The sequence below is a fragment of the Pelecanus crispus genome, chromosome 7 (assembly GCF_030463565.1).
Source record: "Pelecanus crispus isolate bPelCri1 chromosome 7, bPelCri1.pri, whole genome shotgun sequence".
Classification (NCBI taxonomy): domain Eukaryota; kingdom Metazoa; phylum Chordata; class Aves; order Pelecaniformes; family Pelecanidae; genus Pelecanus; species Pelecanus crispus.
This window is the reverse complement of record NC_134649.1, coordinates 32855353-32875302: the sequence shown is the minus strand read 5'-3', so window position 1 is coordinate 32875302 and position 19950 is coordinate 32855353. Positions and strand designations below refer to the sequence as shown.

General features: G+C 39.5%; 1 protein-coding gene across 3 annotated transcripts in view; it reads left to right on the top strand.

Moving 5' to 3' along the window:
• The window catches only part of PRKCD (protein kinase C delta), a 34313-nt gene extending 14912 nt beyond the window's left edge, over nucleotides 1-19401 (top strand). Inside the window, exons 4-17 of one of the 3 annotated variants that reach the window (XM_075713515.1) lie at nucleotides 5209-5365; nucleotides 6031-6062; nucleotides 6767-6852; nucleotides 7214-7343; nucleotides 7976-8076; nucleotides 9254-9329; nucleotides 10854-10987; nucleotides 12083-12256; nucleotides 12815-12906; nucleotides 14109-14171; nucleotides 16329-16467; nucleotides 17304-17492; nucleotides 17743-17871; nucleotides 19142-19401. In XM_075713515.1, coding sequence (XP_075569630.1) covers nucleotides 5209-5365; nucleotides 6031-6062; nucleotides 6767-6852; nucleotides 7214-7343; nucleotides 7976-8076; nucleotides 9254-9329; nucleotides 10854-10987; nucleotides 12083-12256; nucleotides 12815-12906; nucleotides 14109-14171; nucleotides 16329-16467; nucleotides 17304-17492; nucleotides 17743-17871; nucleotides 19142-19300 — 1661 coding nt within the window. In that variant the 3' untranslated portion in view covers nucleotides 19301-19401. Of the gene's footprint in view, nucleotides 1-5208; nucleotides 5366-6030; nucleotides 6063-6766; nucleotides 6853-7213; nucleotides 7344-7975; nucleotides 8077-9253; nucleotides 9351-10853; nucleotides 10988-12082; nucleotides 12257-12814; nucleotides 12907-14108; nucleotides 14172-16328; nucleotides 16468-17303; nucleotides 17493-17742; nucleotides 17872-19141 lie in introns of all 3 variants that reach the window. The other 2 variants (XM_075713514.1, XM_075713513.1) reach the window with 2 other exon arrangements.
• The last annotated feature ends 549 nt before the right edge of the window (nucleotides 19402-19950 follow it).

The window sequence follows — 19950 nt, the reverse complement described above, 5'->3', positions numbered from 1 at the left end:
GTAGCTAGCGATAGGACGAGAGGAAATGGGCTCAAGCTGCGCCAGGGGAGGTTTAGACTGGAAATTAGGAAAAATTTCTTTACGGAAAGGGTGGTCAAGCATTGGAACAGGCTGCCCAGAGAGGTGGTGGAGTCCCCATCCCTGGAAGTGTTCAAAAAACGGGTAGATGTGGCACTTCGGGATATGGTTTAGTCTAGTCTGCCCTTGATTGGTTTAGGTGGGCTTGGTAGTGTAGGTTAATGGTTGGACTGGATGATCTTAAAGGTCTTTTCCAACCTAGACGATTCTATTCTATGATTCTATGATTCTATCCACAAGTACTGAAAATGGAGGAGACAGTTTAATTAAAAAAAAAAAAAGAGATAAATACATAGCAATATTAATACTCTGCCTGTAAATGAAATGTTGTGATGATCACAAAAAAAAAAAAAAAAAGTGATTAAACATAGCAAGTTCATGTCACAGGAATGTAGACTTCTGGGAAACTTGTCTTTCTGTAAATGGTTTGTTGGGGTGGTTTTTTGTACAGATTATTTGTAAAGCAGTCGTCTCCAGGACCAGAGTAAAGATCAGTCTTCCTCTGAGATAGGTCATGCCAGAAAAGTCTCCTTTGTAAGGAATAAGCTTTCCTTTTTAATGATTGCTCTGTGAGATTAATATTTTTCTTGACCTGAAGGCACACTTAACTTTCAAACAAAGCCAAGTGCAAGGCAGTAGAACAGCAGAAGGGGACACTGAACAGAAATGTTAGTAGGTTTTGTAATTTATGATAAAGAAGTGTCAGGCAAACCTAAACTTAAGCAGCCAGTTAATTCAGAAAGTGTTTTGCCTGGCCCTGTTTGAAGTGAAGTCCTGGTTCTCAGTTTCTGACAGTAGCACTGTTACGTTTCCGCTGTTCACAAACAGAACTGTGAAATGCACAAGTTAAAATGGAAAATGAACTCTGAAGACGGCAAATATTTTTTCTAGTCTTTCTTTTAAAAAATCTAGTAGGGTTATTCTGGAGGTTGCTTTCTTTTGTCCTTGAACTTTTGAGGTTCAGCTGAGACAATTTGACATCTTACCTTGAGGTTTATTGCAGTTCAGCAGAGTCCTAGCTATATTGTTCTAGGAAATGTTTTCCACGCTGTGGGTTGCATGTTATGTTAGTGCCTGTAAGGACTATGAAATATTCAGAAGGACTGGCACTGTAATTAAATTATGTATACAGTGTTATGTTTACAGCACTTCTGGAGAACTACACTGTCAATTCACAGGTGTGCTTAATGGTTCCTTAATGAGTATACAGCATGGAGTTCTGGGTGCATTTGTCAGATCAGCTGCAGGTTTTGAGAAGGGACCTTTAAATCCGTGAACAATGTGTCAGTGATAAATATTAACCACAGTTCTCCATAGAGGAAATAGATTATGTTTAATGGTGTGTGTGCTGGGTCCAAAACGATTAATTTCAGGTCCAGGCTGCAGAGGTCACCTGGATTCCAGTTGCTGATTCAGCTGTTTTGTACATGACTATTTCTGACTGTGTGCTGGCCCAGGACAAATGTTTCATCTGTGGAAATCCTGACTTGCTTGGGGGCGGTAAGCAAAGGCTTTCCCTTTGTGTGTCTTCTTCCCCTCCATCTCCACCCTGCATCCACAGAGCTGTTAGGAAATTTACTTCCTTGCATTTGTTAATTCTCTTGGCATCTTTGAAATAAAGCCTTTATTCCCCAGTTGAGTCCATGGTTGGCTGAACTTCTTAAAACTTCTGGAGCAATACACATTAAAGGTAATTTATACATTAAAGATAACTTGTTAAACAGGCCCATAATAAATTGAAATGAACTATACTATCATTTCAGAGCCATCTCGGCTTCAGGTGCACTTGACTTACAGCTGTTGTCCAAACCTCTTAGCTGCTTCTGCAGCACACAAAAATGTTTTCAGCTATACGTTGATATAATGGTTGGTTTTGGCAAAGGTATTTAATAAGGCAGCTGGTTGTGAAGACTGTATTCTCACATGCAGGTTTTGAAGTTTTGCTGTGCTCAAGGATTCTTCACAGTTAAAGTATGTTTAAGGAAAGTGTGTGTGTGTGGTCCCTCTTTTTTTTTTTCTTTTTTTTTTTTTTTTTCCTCCGTACAAACTAAATGATTAGTTTATTAATTACCCTCTCAAAGAATAGAGGCCAGTCTAATGTATTTCTGTTAAGTTCGACATCAGTGTTCCAGACAGGGAGGAAACACCACAGTTTCCCATATCCTGATCGAGTTTTGCCAGAGAATTTTGCACACAGAATCAGCAATACTAAATTGCTACAAGTATTTCAGCATGAGGAGAAGCTGTGTCCTTGTCATGGTTTAGCCCCAGCCAGCAACTAAACACCACGCAGCCACTCGCTCACTCCCCCTACCCTGATGGGATGGGGGAGAGAATTGGAGGAGTAAGAGTGAGAAACACTCCTGGGTTGAGATAAGAACAGTTTAATAATTGAAATAAAGTAAAATAGTAATGATAATAATAACAATATAATAATGATAATAACAATAACAATATACAAAGCAGGTGATGCACAATGCAATTGCTCACCACCCGCTGACTGATACCCAGCCAGCTCCCGAGCAGCGATCGCTGCTCCCCGGCCAACCCCCCCCAGGTTATACACTGAGCATGACGTCATATGGTATAGAATAGCCCTTTGGTCAGTTTGGATCAACTATTCTGGCTGTGCCCCCTCCCAGTTTCTTGTGTACCTGGCAGAGCATGGGAAGCTGAAAAGTCCTTGACTAGCATAAGCACTACTTAGCAACAACTAAAACATCAGTGTGTTACCAACATTCTTCTCCTACTAAATCCAAAACACAGCACTATGCCTGCTACTAGGAAGAAAATTAACTCTATCCCAGCTGAAACCAGGACAGTCCTGTTCACCTAGTGAATCCTGTTAGTTCCTCACTAAAAACTTGGCTTGCTTGTGTTACAGAGTTTAGGGAGGCTTTTGTCCCTTAATCTGCTCCATCATAGCTTATCTCCTCAGCATACATGCTATAAAGCAACACACCTTTCTCTGCTTTGCTGCTGTTACTGATTAAATCACCCTTATGAAGACATCCTTTTCATGCAGCAAACAATATGAAGTATTACTCTCAACAGCGTTGTTTTCCTTGCATGCACATTTCAGTGTGTGGTTTCCCTGAAGCATTTGAGGAACAGGGGGTGAGGTCTGTGTATTTGCTCAGCAGGATTAAACACAGAAAGAGTGCTGTTTGCAGATTTCGACAAGCTGAAGTGCAGCAGCTGATTGGAGTTTTTGTTGGGTGAACTCAATAGTCTGTTTGAACAGCAGAAATAATCCCGTTCCTGGAGTGGAAGAGGTAATTCAGTGGCGTGCATAGTGCCAGGGTGTCATAGTGTATGTTGTGAGCTCTTTGCAAGGGGAGGCAGGATGGGTTTTTCTCTGAACCAGATGGCCAGTTTCTCAGAAAAGTGCATTAATACCTAGTGGCAAAATCCAAGGACCTTTTTTGATCTTTTTTTCACTAATATGCTTAATCTTTCCTTAATCTCTGAGCTGACGTTGTCCTTTCTTTTCTAAGACAGTACATGCTGCTGCAGTCTGGCTGCTGTTGGCTGTGACTGATAAATTAGTTCAGGACACTCAAAATGGTATCAAATGATAGATTGTATTGCAGGTTCAGAGGTCTATTGGAATAGCAGTGGTGGCAGCCAGCTAATAAAATGACAAAAACCAAGCACAGCTAGCAACGAAAAAATCAGAGTTCCTGGGCAGCTTTGTAGTAAGCTCAGGCATTGCAGTTAGTGACTTGGCAAAGGAAATAGATCTGTTTCTATTGGTATAAAAAGTAAATCTTCCACTGATACTGATAGAAGGCAGCAATGCAATGGAGCAAATAAAACCTGATTGTATTGACAAAGGGAAAAATGCTTTTCTGGCTTTTTCCTTACTCCATTGTTGTGGAAACTCCCACCCTGCCAACAGCAATCTTCTGTTACCCTAAACTTCGCAGCACTTTCAACCTGTGAACCATGTCGATGTTTCTTCCGCATTGGGACCCACAAGCTGCTGGCCAGAGCTGATGCAGTTAGCAGTTGCTCAGCTCCCCGTTGCTGATTCAAGCCTTTATCTTTGCCTGGTGGTTGGGATTGTCCCTCAACAGCTCCTCTCTATGGACAAGAAATGTGTCCTAGGGTTAAATTACCAGTTACCCAATCTCTCTTGATACACCTTCATGGGGTTACCTCTATTACAAACTCCTATTATTTTCAAAATGTGTAAGAAAGACTATATAGTCTCAGTTGTGGCTGAAAGATTGAGACACAAAATACTCATTTTTGTAGGAGAAACTCAGGAGCATCCTTGGAAATGAGTTGAAATAACTAGAACCTTTAATGAAGGACCTGTATGAGCCAGTTGGACTCAGAGCCTAAGAATTTTTTTGTTGTTTTACTTCTTGGCTCATACTATATGTAATTTCTATGTAATATAGTATTAGATGCTATAGTATATGCTATGGTATGTACTATTATTGCTATAGTATTATATAGTACTATAACCCATGGGGGCTAGGAGGGGAGAGGAATGAGACTGAGACATGTTGACAGACATAGCACCAACATTATGAGACAGCATAATGAAAATGTCTAATTGAAAATCTCATTTGTCGTCACTGCTTAATGATCCTGGAGGCTGGAAGAAACCCATCTTACAGTGGTATGGTCCGGTGGTGACTCAGGAGGTCCTGCAGCACTTCACCTGCATTTCTGCTGTAGTCCTAGTTTGGGAGGGCACATGGAGCAGCAGCATGAAAAGGCCTCTGCTGAAGAAGAAACCCTTGTGCTTCCAATAAAATGTTTATTTCTCTTGTACATAAATCACATAATGTATAGGAGTGTATATTTTTTTCAAGAAACAACTGTGGTTGTAATTTCTCTAGCAAGACTGTACTCCATTCCTGCTTCTTCCTCTCAGCTCGTTTGCTGAAAGCTTCTTCTGAATGAGCAGGAGAGGGAAGCGCTTGCAAACAAGGACATGGAGACACCTTAGGAAGCAGTGTGTGCATGTGTTGGACTGAAAGTCTGCAGAATGCATCTGTAAAATAAATAGAAACACAAGTCCGAAACAGAAAAATAAACAAGTTTTGGGAGAAGCAAATATTAATTTTTGTAATACCTTCAAGTATTAAAAGTGTGTTCTTGTCTCCCCCTTAGACTGCAAACAATCAATGAGGGAAGAGGAAGGGACAGTAACTATGAACAGAAGAGGAGCTATCAAGCAAGCCAAAATCCACTACATCAAAAATCATGAATTTATTGCTACCTTCTTTGGACAACCTACGTTTTGCTCTGTCTGCAAAGACTTCGTATGGTAAGAAGGAAACACTAAGCTTCCCCCACCCCCAAGGGCCAAATAACTGCAAAATTCCCTTCAGGTATATTGAGATAAAACATGACATGTAAATTCATATGTGTTGGGAAATGGAAAATATATATTTACTAAGAGCATTGTTATACATAAGAACTATAGTTGTCTTTTTCACATTAAAAAAAAGAACTTGAACATTTTTTCCATTGAAATAATTGGCAAAAATTCCATCAGCATCAAGTGAAATCTGGCCTGTGATCAACAGCAGCTCTTTCACAGGAGAGTGAGGTGGGTGGATCTGAGAAAATAATGCTCAAACTTTGAGATGTGAAGTGGCTGATAGCAGAGTAAAGACCCATAGAGAGCAAGAAGCTGGATCCCTTTCATAGTAAGTCAGATCAGGAGGACTTCCCATGTGATTGAAACCTTGTCTTTTCTGGGTTCCCCTCCTAATTTGCTGGTCTATCAAACATGCTACCTTATCTTCTAAACCTTGCTTTGCTAAGACAAAGGATCCTGAATAGCAGAATTTAGACCAGTTTATTAATTGGAACAAATATTCCCATAGACAAAGGATTGATTGGTTGACATGGTAAAAATAAAAAAAACCCACCTTCTATTCCAGCAAACATGTTTTTGATTTCCTTCTTTATCTGTTGTTTTTTCAGGGGACTCAACAAGCAGGGATACAAATGTAGGCGTAAGTTGATTTTAGCTTTTTCTTGTACTACTTTCCACACGAATCTGTAGATCTAATAGTTACTGTTGAAAAATCTCTAAATATGCATGGCACAGTGCATCATCACTATACGTAGTAGTAGATGGCAAAACATCAGTTTTGCACAATAACTTAAGGCTGTCTAGTTATGGTTCGTACCTGAGTTTTTAGTATCAAGATTTAGACATGGCTATTCTTCTTGTAAGCATGTAATGCTGTTGAAAAGTTGCAGTCGTTTATGACAGCAGGTTTTGTGAAACCTTTTCTAAAATTAATTACAACTATTGAGGGGTTTTACAGCTGAATTGAAAAGCACATTTGACAGCATACATATCTGTGCATTACTCCAAACAGTAGGGGAGATAGTAAAGGGTAAAACTCAAAAGCATAATATTGTCCTTCTGTTGTCAAATGCTGGTGGCATTGCCTATGGAGGCAGATTTAGTTTAGAAATAGAGGTTGTGGTAAAAGAAAATGGGGGAAATCAGCTTAAAAAAAGATCATCATCTTGATAGAAAAGAAAGGTTTTGGTGTATATAGTATGCTAGAAAGGCTTTGGTGTATACAGTATGCTGGAAAGGAGTGTCTTTTTTCACATTATGCTATGAAATGTGAACACCTCATCCCATGTATTTATTATCTAAAGGAATCCTTTTTTTTTTTTTTTTCTTGTTCATGTCTTGAAGAATGTAATGCTGCTATTCATAAGAAATGTATTGACAAAATCATTGGGAGGTGTACTGGTACTGCAGCCAACAGCAGGGACACAATGGTAAGAGCGGGAACAATATAGAGTGTAATTATGTAATTAAACACTCCTGAATTAACAAAGCCTTGTATAGAAACGGCCAAGTCTGTTTGGGAAGTGCTTGGCTGTACAACCCAAGGTACCGTCTTCTCTTGAAGATTGTATGTCACATGTAGCAGATGAAACTTTAAAACAAGAAAAGTAGTTAAAAGCTTTGCAAGGGAGTGGGTGGTATTTGATGGGCAGATTCTTTCCTTGCTAGATGAGGGATGTTAAGACTGCGGTATTCAAGATAAAATTGTTGTAGCTTTGTAATATCCAGGCCATTTTCTCAGAAGCTGGTCCTGTTTTGAGTAAAGTGCCTCATCCCTCTCCCTGTCCTCAGTTTCAAAAGGAACGTTTCAACATTGACATGCCTCATCGCTTCAAAGTTTACAACTACATGAGCCCTACCTTCTGTGACCACTGCGGCAGCCTGCTCTGGGGGCTGGTCAAACAAGGACTCAAATGTGAAGGTACGGAGGAGGAGGGAGGGCAGCTGGGACCTCTCAATGCTTGTCCAGTGTAGTCTCTTCGCCTCCGTCCCCCACTAGAGCTTAGGTATTGCTACACACTGTGCATTTGTATATGTCTGTTACATAGAACAGGATTCATCTCATCCACGTGTGGCTGAAAAAGCTTTTCCGCTAGAAAGAGACAAATAGGCACTTGGCTCATGTGACAGCTCAGCCAAGGTGAGCTTCTAATGCAGTCAGAAAACATGCTGCAGAGGTGTGCTCTTGAATGTGCTCAAAATTACTACTTTGGGGATAGCTGAAATTTGGTGCTTCTGACTCTAGGTAGCACCTACAAGTGTATTGAAAGTGTTTACTGTAAATACCATTTTTATAATTCTCCCACAAAAAAGCAAGATGATCTTTATTGTAACAGATTTTGAGAATAAAGTAATGATGATTGGAGTTTTTTTTCCTTTTGAACAATTTTTGTAGCCTTCATTGAGTTAAAGATTAAAACTGCAATTTTAGTAATGATAGATCCATGTCCAATCTGGTCTTTTTTTGAACTGCACAGAGAAACAGCCCTTTTTGTTGTAATGTCAGACAGTATTTTCCTGATGCTTGTGTAACTGTCCTTACATTTCTTTTAGAATGTGGGATGAACGTGCATCATAAATGCCAGAAGAAGGTGGCAAACTTATGTGGAATAAATCAGAAGTTGCTAGCTGAAGCTTTAAATCAAGTTAGCCAGGTATGCTTTGTTGCCATTTGTCAGGTAATTGGTTGTTTTCAGAGCATTTTGGGGTTTTTACTTCATTTTTTCCGTATCACTTTTATGGGGAACAGAGTTCGGAACAGAGGAAATGCAAACAGCTTCTCTCTTTAATCTGACCTGTAAAGAGACTAACAAAGGTGTCAATACCTAAAGTTGAAATTGGGGGGGGGGGGGGGGGAGGGCGGAATTCCACCTAACAATGTTTTAAAAAGTGTGTGGTTTCCTGAAATCCAACTTTGTTCTTCTGTGGTGCCAAGGTTATTCTCTCCCTTTCTGTTTAATTGTTTAAACAGTGGTATCATAATGCTGAAGTCTGTTTTTTCCATGCTTCAATTTTAGAATTCCAATTGAATCCTAAAATGAAATAAATAAGGAGAAATATACCAGATATTCTCAATTTTTATTAATTTGATATATACACGCAGAAAACTCCTGGAATTAACACTGGCCCCATAGTTTACATTGTTCATCTCCTGCTGCAGCATGGCTGTCTCTTGTGGTTGACTTCTGACTTGCAAATAAAGATTCAGACACAAGCTCTGAAATAAAACAGGAAAATATATTACGAAAGCCAGCAGTATTTCCTCTGAGCTGAGCATTCCTAAGCTTTCACAGGATATTTACTTTGAAAAGTGAGAGCTGTTGTGCAAGCTCTTTCACAATACAGAAAAGCTCAATCTTTTCATTACTAAAATTTGATCTCAGGGATCTTCCATACATAAAATTTGTTTCCCTGTGCTAAAGACAGATGTCACACACAGATATGACTTCAGCATACCCAGTATGACAGTGTTTCCCATCTCCTGTTTCAAATGAACATATATCCGAGGGGACATCTTCCCACAGTTTAAATTCTTCCCACTGTGGATTCAAACCATTATACCTTTAATAATTTTGCAATGAACAATACAACATAGACTGTTCAGGGATTTTAATGACTTATTTTCTTGCAGTGAAGGAAGTAAAGCAATTGGCTGATCTGAAGCTGTAAAGAGCGTGGCTAAATAGTCTATGAAGCAGACTTCTTGAGAAAAGATATGTACTAGGAGTTAATAAGTTTATACTGCCATCATGTTACATTTAACAGCTATCGTTATAAGTATTTCTAAAGTAACAGTGCAAATATAACTTCAAATGTTCCCCTCCTCCTCAGAAATCTACACGAAGGTCCGATTCCGGATCTGTAGAAAGTGTTGGTATTTATCAAGATTTTGATAAGAAACCTAGAGGTCCAGGAGGAGACACAACAGGTGAGAAAAGCTACAGTGTTTTAATGTAGCCATTTACATACCAGACTACACAAACTAACAATTTAAGTAGTTATTCATTCTTGCCTTATGTTAGACAATTTTTTTTTAATAAGCTGTTGAAAAAATTAAACATATATTTCTTTTTACCTTCCCCCAGCCACACAAAATGCTTAATATAACTTTTGACAAATACCTGTTGGTTTTAGTCCATGAGCATACCCACCTTTCTGCAAAATGCTTGCTTTACTCACTGCAGCACAGTTCCCCACGATGGAACTGGAAGATGCCTCGCTAGCCAGACACGTGCATACAACACGCTTCTCTCCCTCCTATAACTGAAATGACACACACATCGTTAATTATCTTGATTTGCTCACAAGCCATTAGAAAACAATGATAAGTGCTATCTATTTTAGGATGTAAGTAGCCAAAATACTACTTGAGATTGAATGGCTGAAATAGTTTTAGTAGTACCTGGAGTCCTATCTCTACAGGTTCAGAGTAAGGTTTTGTTTAGTGTTGGTTTTTTGGGGTTTTTTTTGTTTGTTTGTTTGTTTTTAACTATTGCTGAAGAGTTCTGGTATTGTATAAGCCTTATTTTCATAACTGCTAACCTATGATAATTTATGCAAAAATAAATGCAACAGTAGAATTAACTTTTTACCAGATGGAAATCACCAGGCTCAGTAAGAGATAATGGGTCGTTTTGGAGTGGTAGAGGATTTTATACATTCATCCATACATTGAGCTAATTCTGTTGAAATGCCTTAAGAAAATTATTTTGATATTACTTATCATACTTGTTCTGGTTTGCCAAAACAGAGAAAAAAAAAACTCCTGCAAAAGTGGTTTGGTTTAATACTAAGTCAGGGTGCAGCCACTGTAATTCCTCCCCAGGTTATCACAGATGCTGGGCAGCTTATGGGGCATACACTGTTATCATCTCATGATTATCGTTAGTGTCTTGTTAGTGACCCAGCAGATCTATGCAGCGAAGGTCAAAAAAAAAAAGTACAGTTATTAATTTTAGGATATAATCAGGATTAACTGGTATGATCATGCTTCTTAGCCAGCATTGGGCATGAATCAGATCTTTTTGTGGTCTCTCTGTTTAGGCTGAGGGACTAGCCTGTTCTGTCAACAGAAGAAAAATAATTTGTTTGCAAGCAGTCCTTGTAAAGTATTTTTTTCTCCAAATTCTGCTCTGTATCTTAGTCATAGGGGAAACTTAGGGCCTTTAATTTTTATAATGCTTGTCTAAGTATTGCTGAAACCCAGTGTTAGAACCAATTACAGGTTCAATTCAAATCCAACACTACCACGTGTCCTTGCATAATTTAAACTTCATTGTAAACTACAGGAATTGACCCTTATGTTTAGATTCACCAGTATTCCAGCAGCAGATGCATTGAAATAGCATGTCAGTACTTAATTCTTAGCAGGGGATCCGAGTCATGCAGTATTTCTGCATATATTGAACTGTAAACTCCCTGTTTCAATTAGCAGATAACAGCGAGTACGGTAAACTCTGGGAGGGAAGCACAGCCAAGGCAACATCACGAATTGCAAGCAGGAGAAAATTCAACATAGACAGCTTTGTCTTCCATAAAGTACTAGGGAAAGGAAGTTTTGGAAAGGTATGTAACAAACTTACAGAGCTTAAGGTGACTGCCTTGCTTGATCTCTGCAATGTGATGGGCTATTTCCATTAACCAGAAAGGTCTTACTGTTACAGCTGCTTTTGTGGATAATCTTTTAACAGAATTTAATATATCCATCTTTGTCAAAGACACTAGAAATTCATCACCTGAATCTTGTCTAAACTCAAAAGTGATTCATAATGCATAACAGTTTTTCAGTTATTTAGTATTCATAGAATCATAGGATCGGTTAGGTTGGAAAAGACTTTTAAGATCATCCAGTCCAACCATTAACCTAACACTACCAAGTCCACCACTAAACCAATTAAGGGTAGAGTAGTAATTTCATGTTTCCTGGCTTGGTGGCTGGATTATTTTTTAATGAAAGTGAAAACTAGGAATCATTAAGGTTGGAAAGGACCTCTAAGATAATCAGTCCAACCATCAACCCAACACCACCATGCCTAATAAACCGTGTCCTAAAGGGCCACGTCTACCCATTTTTGGAGCACCTCCAGGGATGGTGACTCTACCACCTCTCTGGGCAGCCTGTTCCAACGCTTGACCACTCCTTCCGTGAAGAAATTTTTCCTAATACCCAATCTAAACCTCCCCTGATGCAGCTTGAGGCCATATTGAGGCAGAGGAATTGCCCTTTATGCACCACAGTGCAAAAGGACGTTTTATGTTCATACACTCTGTATAGAAACAGCCTTGTAGTGCTCCGGTGCAATGGCCGGGGGAGATGTGGGGGAGCAGCATGACCTCCACAGATTCTGCCTACTGTTTTCTGTGAAACTACAGCTCTAGCGAAGGAACAGGCTCTACATGTCTTCTGTTTAGACACTCACAAGACGTTGACAGAAAAACTGCCCTGGAAGCTGCTGTGCCTGTGTTACGTGATCCATGAGCCCCATCTCCTCATCTCTGTGCCCAGCAACTTCACCTTCCCAAATCTCATTCACCTTTCCTGTTTAAATGCTTTTTAATTGACACTGCACCTGCTATAAACACCTTTGACTTTCCCTTACTGACACCATCAGCAACAGTCTTTCCTACACGTGCTGTAATCTCATCTTTTGTTTTTTGTAGGTCCTGCTTGCTGAGCTGAAAGGGAAGAATGAATTCTTTGCTATCAAAGCTCTGAAAAAAGATGTGGTGCTAATTGATGATGATGTGGAATGTACCATGGTGGAAAAGCGGGTCCTTGCACTTGCATGGGAAAATCCCTTCCTCACACATCTTTACTGCACATTTCAGACAAAGGTAAGGAAAAGCCCAATGGTGACAGCAGCACAACAGATTTAGCCTTTTAATGGATGCTGTTACCAGTAACCAGTAATGAAAGTAACTTAGCGATGCAAGAATTAAGTCTCCTTTTCCTGTGCTCCGTGCAGTAGTTCTCAGGCCTTGTGGAAAGTAACCGACCCCTCAACGTACGCTGATAAGAACAGGATGAGATCAGAAAAATATCTATGCAATCTGGAGTAAGAGGCACTTTAATTTAAATCCTTGATCTTAGCTTTATCCTCAGTGAGGGGGAAAAATATAACTATCACAGGTAGAAGTCAGTAAGTCTGTTTAAATGTATATTTTTTTATTCAGTCTAGAAATCCACAGAATACAAAATCAGCTGTTTAGCTTTACTAGACCAGGCTACTCAAATCCTTAGGAGCCTCATACACTCTTAGGGGTGCATGAAATGGAGAAATACTTCAGGAGAGGAGGAAAGTGGCTGCTTGGTCCCCAGTAGCCACATCGCTACTTCATATGCAGTTGCAATAGCATCAGTGATTTTTCCATTCTCTGGTTATTTGCAAATAGGATCATCTGTTCTTTGTTATGGAGTTCCTGAATGGGGGAGACCTGATGTTCCACATCCAAGACAAGGGGCGTTTTGATCTCTACAGAGCAACGTAAGTCCCTTCAGTCCCTATTTCTATGAATGATTTTAATCTCTCTGGTTTTACTGCTTCTAGTTCTGCACCACTTACCTGCAGTCTTTCACTCAAGTTTCAGTGGCAGATGATTGAAAATGTATTTCTAGACACTGGTTTGATACAATGAAGAAGCTCCCTTAATGATGTATGGAGTTAGGTTTTCTTAAATTATGTAGCAGTGTGATGTTTTACTTTAAGGGATGCTTGTACCTAGAGATGCTGGGTAAACTGCAATATGAGCCAGCACTGAAAAGCAAAAGGTACAGCTTCAGTGTCCTTTAGGACAGTATTTTCACAGAAAATTTGGAAAACAGCATGGGGGAAAAAAGTCCAACTTACAATATTCGCTAGTATTGCTAAGTTGATACGATAGTACCCGTATGGGTCAGGGCAAGCTCTATTCCCACTCCTCCCAGCAAAAATCCAGACAAAGCCCTTCCAGCTTGCCTGCGTTTCAGCAAACGTCTGTGCATCTGGCAGCCTCTTCTGGCATCCTCTGTACCTATTTCTGAAATTTCTGGGTTGACATTCATTTTGCTGTACAGAAGTGGAAATAGTTTTGTATTTGTTTAATTAAAAAAAAAACAAACCAAAACTTTTAATACATTTCCAGGGGGAGAGAAAAGCATTATTTTAGCATTTTCCTTCACATCCTCTGGGTTATCACCTCCTTTTTGAGGAGAATGCCCCCGAAGCAATGCTACTTTTCAGTTTGTCTGCTGCAACAGGGCAGGTGCAGGAGGGGATAGGCGAGGTCCATTTCTAACTTAGCCATGAGTGCCCAGTCCCTCATAAAACAATCCTGCCAGCACTGAGCTCCCAGTAGCTGTCTTTCAAAAGGCATGTGCATGTGTCTGTACATACACACAAAGACTATTAAAGAGCAGAATACAAAGACTATTAAAGAGCAGAGGAGGGACAATGTTCCCTAATGGAAGCGGAATGAAGGATTAAGGCAAGTTGCTGTCCCCTCTATTGTTTGGCATTAGATAACACAGATGTGTGGTGATTAACTTGAAGATTACAGCGTCTAGCTATATAAATACAGGTGTATTAGTATCTAAAGGAGTGTACAATACTTCTCACTCCATGAAGAGACACGGCAGCTCTTTTGGCCAGCTGCATTGACTATGTTTTAATCAAGCAAGACAGATTAAAAGATGTTTTGGTCTTTTCAGGTTTTATGGAGCTGAAATTTTATGTGGCTTACAGTTTCTTCACAGCAAAGGCATTATTTATAGGTGAGTACCTACTAGCTCCAGCGTGGGACCTGTGAATTGTCTTAGCACTTCATGCATCTTTGAGTTACTGATTGATGTAACAAGTAAAAGCTGTCTGTCAGAGATCTGATGTTCTTCCAAGGGCATTAACATGCCTGAGATGAATCTATATCTGTGTGTCTTTCCTTGGCAACCAGAATGATGGAATGTTATTTGTGTTACACAAAAGCGGTTTTGTTTCAGTTATTTTTAAACACTGCCTTCAGATTATGAGTCTATTTAGTTTGGAGGCAAGGGAGAGGGTCCTTGAGGCTATCAATTCCTACCGGCCTTGTGAAAACCACTGAGGTGAAAGTTGTCTGCTTTTGCTTTCCATTGAAACCAAAATATTGATGCTTCTGCCTCACCAGGTTGAAACATCAGGGGCCAGATCCTGATCAGCTGCTTCTGACTGTAAATACCCATGCTACAGGAGCTCAGAAGTTTATTTTAATGTAGTTTTTCTCTCAATATCCTTTCTCCAGCCTTTTCACCCCACCCCCAGCTTCAAAGCTCCCTTTGGTAACTACTTGCTCAGGTAGCTCTTACCTCTGTAACAAACTTGTATAAAGAATAATGGCTGTGTGCTTGAGAGCAAGTTAGGCAAGGCCTTAGGTGAACGTGCCCCAGAACATCTGGTATTGTCCATCTCCCTTTATAGAAACAGGAAGCATCTGCTGGAGCATCCATCGTTCAAAGCAATTCTCTGTAGTCAGAGACTAGTAAAAAAGTGTTTGTAAAGAGGATGAACATCACAAGAATCCTCCTTGGTGAAGAAAGATGATTCTTACAGGGCTATCTGCCTCTCAGAGAAGACAGCCATAACCCAGGAATGTACTTAATGTACCCATCTGTATTCCCACTGCCTCCTGCAGATTTTTATACAGGAAAGGACCAACCTCCAGGATACACTGTCATCAGCATGAAATCCTTCTATCCCAGACTTTCTAGAGCATTTTTAGGCTTGCTGTTAAATTTCCCTATGTTAAATTAGAATGCTCCTGGAGGGAGATTTCATAGTGTGAAATATTTTCAGGGAAACAGTACCATTTTCCAACAAGACACCAGCAAAACCAAAGGTACTTTTTTTGCCCTGTCTCACACAGGATGTTTATGGGTTTAATCACAGAACCTGACTGGAGCACTTTTAGGTAGGTGTTGCATCTAAGTGCACATCCATACAAAAGATTTTAGAACTTGCTGTAGCTAGGTAAGTGCAGTGCCCTAAGTCTTCCCCATCTCCAATATATTCCATTTACTCAGGTAAACAGCAGCTGATGTCCAAACATGGGAGGACTTATGGTACGTTGCATTAGATCAGGGACTCTTGGTTGGAGCTGCAGCTCACGGTCTGAGCAGTGCAAGTAGCTGACACTGGGAACTTAAGTAGCCAAGGAGAAAAGACTGCCCTTTATTTAATTATCATCTGCTCTATTCAAGTCTGTCTTGGTAAGCAGAAGGGCTGTTCAGTTTCTCTTCAGCCTGCCCTCCTTGGTATGTGCTTTTGCAGCCAGATGGACAAAAAATGCATCATAGTCAAAGGGAGGGAATGTAGCTTTTGGAAACTGCCGGTAAAAAGCTCTTACTTGATTGAATAGTGTTATTCTGAAAAAAAGACATGAATAGGACACTTCACAGACTGTGGCCACAACACGTGAACCCCCTCGTGCTATAACTAGGAACAGTCACAGGTAGTATTAAAAATTGGGCAGGCTTCAACCATTCATGCTCCTGCCAAATGCCCTAAGAATCCAACAATCCTTCTTTTGAGCTACGGACTCGGTGTAGTACTGTGTCAGCTGGTGGGCCATTAACTCATGCCTCCTTCCAGAAGGAACAGAAGCACTGGGTGTGCTTTTGGATCTGAAAGCAGATGTTGAGGATTATAAGGTCACACACTATATATACACCTCAGCCTCTTATTTACTCTAACAAGAGAGAATTCTTCCCTTCTCCCTACCACCTTCAAAGTACAAAAATACTATTTTTGTATGTGTTGTGTTGATAGATGATTATTTTCTTGAAAAGCTTCTTTGTGTGATGTAGGGTTGGTGTTTATCAGTGAAGAAACTGCATGCATCTGACTACAAAAATGACTCACTTGTCCAACTTTTTTTTTTCTTAAAACACTTTTTGCAGAGACCTAAAACTGGACAATGTGATGCTTGATAAAGAAGGCCACATCAAAATAGCCGATTTTGGAATGTGCAAAGAAAATGTTGTTGGCGAGAACAAGGCAAGCACTTTCTGCGGAACCCCAGACTACATTGCTCCTGAGGTCAGCATGTCACTGCCACATACTACTGGGATGGGTTTAATACACCGATGTTAGAATGGCCATTGTGATTAATAATCCCGTTGTAGACTAATAGTTCAGAAATATAAAAGTCTATAAAAATAAAATATATAAAAGTCTAAAAAAAAAAAAAAATCTGAGTTCTCTGTAGAAGGAGGTACTTGAGACTTGTAAATATTCTATAGCTGCAAGTTTAAAAAATGTTTTTGAAATGTTAAAATGTTCCAATTTTGAACAGCTAGTTTTCCCTTATGCCTTTACAGCTAGCATACACACGGGGCTCCTGCAAAATGAATCTGTGTGCACTGCAGATGGTGAACAGACTTGTGCCCATGCAAACAACCAAAATTCAAAGCAAAAGCAGCTTCTAAAGGGAATCTTACTATGTTAAATTCCCTCTGTTCATAGTTGTTTTTTTAATCTGATTTGCAAAGCAGTCTAAATAAGGTAGTTAGCTGTTAAAAGCTATAAATTATGTCAGTCTGGTAATAATCTACTTTTCATTGCTACTTGCTTCTCTCTTCATCTTGTAAAGAAACTAGAGGAGATATTTTCCAAGTATAAAAAGTTAATGGGAGAAAATTTCTGAATGAGAGCACTGAGCTGTCCACACTTCCACAAAGAGCAGCCAAGGATAAAACGACAGATATGCATCAGTGGCAACAATTTGTCAAATAGCTGGATTTTCTGCCCTCCCCCACAAATATCCTGGTTATTAAAAATCCTCTCTTAAAATCCCTCTTCTGTTTTTTGGTATATATTGCTGCCTTATACTAATTACTTGTATTTCTTCCTCTGCACTTCTTCTGTGGAACAAGATCCTGCAAGGTTTGCGGTACACATTCTCTGTGGACTGGTGGTCATTTGGGGTCCTGCTGTATGAGATGCTTATTGGACAATCCCCTTTCCATGGGGATGATGAAGATGAATTGTTTGAGTCAATCCGAGTGGACACCCCTCATTACCCACGCTGGATCACCAAGGAATCAAAAGATATATTAGAAAAGGTAGGACTGATGATCAACAAGTGGGTCATGGTATTGTATTTGTCCAGGGAGGGACAAATCTAGGCTTTTAGAAGAAGCTGTTTATCAGCAAGCAAGTTACTTTTACAAATCAAAAGCCAGGTCAGATGAATTACTAATGGTCTGTTTACTGTAAGCAACTTTTGTTCTTTTAGCAGTATACCCATTATTCTTCCAGCACCACCTGCCTTTTGAGCAGACGTAAGGCTTACTGAGTTATCTTCTCTTGCAGCTATTTGAAAGGGATCCAACGAGACGACTTGGGGTCACTGGGCATATCAGAGACCATCCTTTCTTCAAAACCATCAACTGGATGGCGCTAGAGAAGAGGGAGGTAGACCCTCCTTTCAGGCCGAAAGTGGTACGTGGGTTACTCTCTGTTCTGTAGCAGTATTGCAAATGTCAGCCTAGGGGCAAGGGGTGATTTCTCTAACTTGCTCAGACTATCCTACTGCAAGTTTCTCCTCACATTTTATAAAATAAGAGTTATGCATCTCAAACTCAATTGTTCTTGGTAGGTTCAGTTATGAAAAGGTGCACTATATTCCTCTGACTGCCCTGAAATCTTCCATTAAGACTGTCAAGGAGCTTCTTTACTAATAGAATCTTCAGGAAAATGAACTAATAGCTCTGATATTCATTCTCCTCGATGTTAGAAAAGTTGATAGTTTCTTGCATTTTTCTCTTCTGTAATACCGCATGGGAGAAGGACCAATAACTTGAGGCTCCTCAGTTGGTAACTGCCTGCAGGCATTGTGTACAAGCATTAAATACATGCTGTTTCAAATTCATCCGAGAGTCTCCAAGTGGGCAAAAAAGATGCATTCTCTATAGTACTGAACTTAAAACTATTTGTAATGTACATGCCTAACGTTACCTGAAAAAACATCTAAAGAACAGACCACATGTTGCTCATAGTCTGTATCACCATGGGATGCTGCTGCTTCATCTCACCTGGTTAAAAATCCAAACCAGTTTTCCTCCACCCTGTACTGGTACAGGTAAAATGATCTGGAGGTAACACAGTCTCTTTAAAACATACTTACATTGGAGGAGAGCTGTCCCGTTCAAGAACAGGCAGCTTCATGTTGCATGTTCCCATAGAACTCTGGAAACGTAAGGATCCTACACTCTGAACCTCCAAAGGTTGGTAAAACACAGTCTTTAGTAACATGAATTTTTATGAAATATGCACAAATATTTTATCCAGACACAAAGCAGCTACAATAGGGCATCATTTTTTTCTCTGAACAAGTACGGACCGTAAAATGCTTTCAGGAATTTAAAACTTTTGCTTAATGACATTTAAGTCCAACATTTCTTGCCAGTATTGCATTGCTTTTGTCAGTAGAGAATCTTTGGGTAATTCTATGAAATGTTATCACAAATCCAGGTGGTTCTTCTCCAAAGCAGCAATCTGGTGCTATTTGTTTTCAACTAACAATAAGCAATTGCCCAGCTATAATCTTACAGTGTTGTTTAAAGAAAAATTGCCTTTTTGCCTATTTTAAGAGAGGGGAGGAGGGAGGGAGCTCAAGAAATAACTTCCTAGCCTTTCATATTTAAGCAATTTGTTCTGGAAGAAATTACAAAGTTTGTCTCAAACTATCTTCCCTCTCTGTTTAACACAGAAGTCAGCAAGCGACTACAACAACTTTGACAGAGAATTTTTGAGTGAGAAGCCAAAATTGTCTTACAGTGACAAAAACCTGATCGAGTCCATGGATCAGTCTGCATTTGATGGATTTTCTTTTATTAATCCTAAATTTGAACAGATCTTAGGCAAGTAAGTCTCTGAACAGAGTTGGACTTTAAATCAGGGTTAAACGGTTAAACATTATAAACCCAAAACTCCCAAGTGCTAAGTGTTAGGTGTTCCAACGATGTTGTCGATACTTCAGAATAATACACAGTAGTGTGATTAATTATGTTCAAGTGCTGATTTCTTGGCAGTGTTCTTTTGTGCATGGTTGGGTTTAAGGTATGTGAATCGTGCATTTTTTTTCCTCTATTTGTGAAAATGTAAATTCTGTTTGGTACTTGAATGTAGTTATGTTATATATATATGCTGTATATTTTGCTCGAGAGAAGACATTGGGGAACAGAAGGTGTCTTTTTAAAAAGCATTTGAGCCCTTGATTCTTTTATTTGTCTTTAATTAAAAGAAACTTACATTAAACTTTCATTCATGGCTTTATGATTTTTTTTTCTAGAATATACAATTAAACTCCAGTTGTCTTTAAACTACAGTGAAAAATAATGATTTGTAAGCCCTGATCACTTATAAAAATAACACAAATATTTGAGGAGACTTAACCAAAATGAAGAATGAGGCAAAAGCAGAGATTCATAGTGTAGCACTAGCTGTTGTGGGAAACAGCTCAGTGCCACTCTAACTGCTTTTTTATAAAGCCGGTCCCTCACTCAGAGGAGTTCGAGC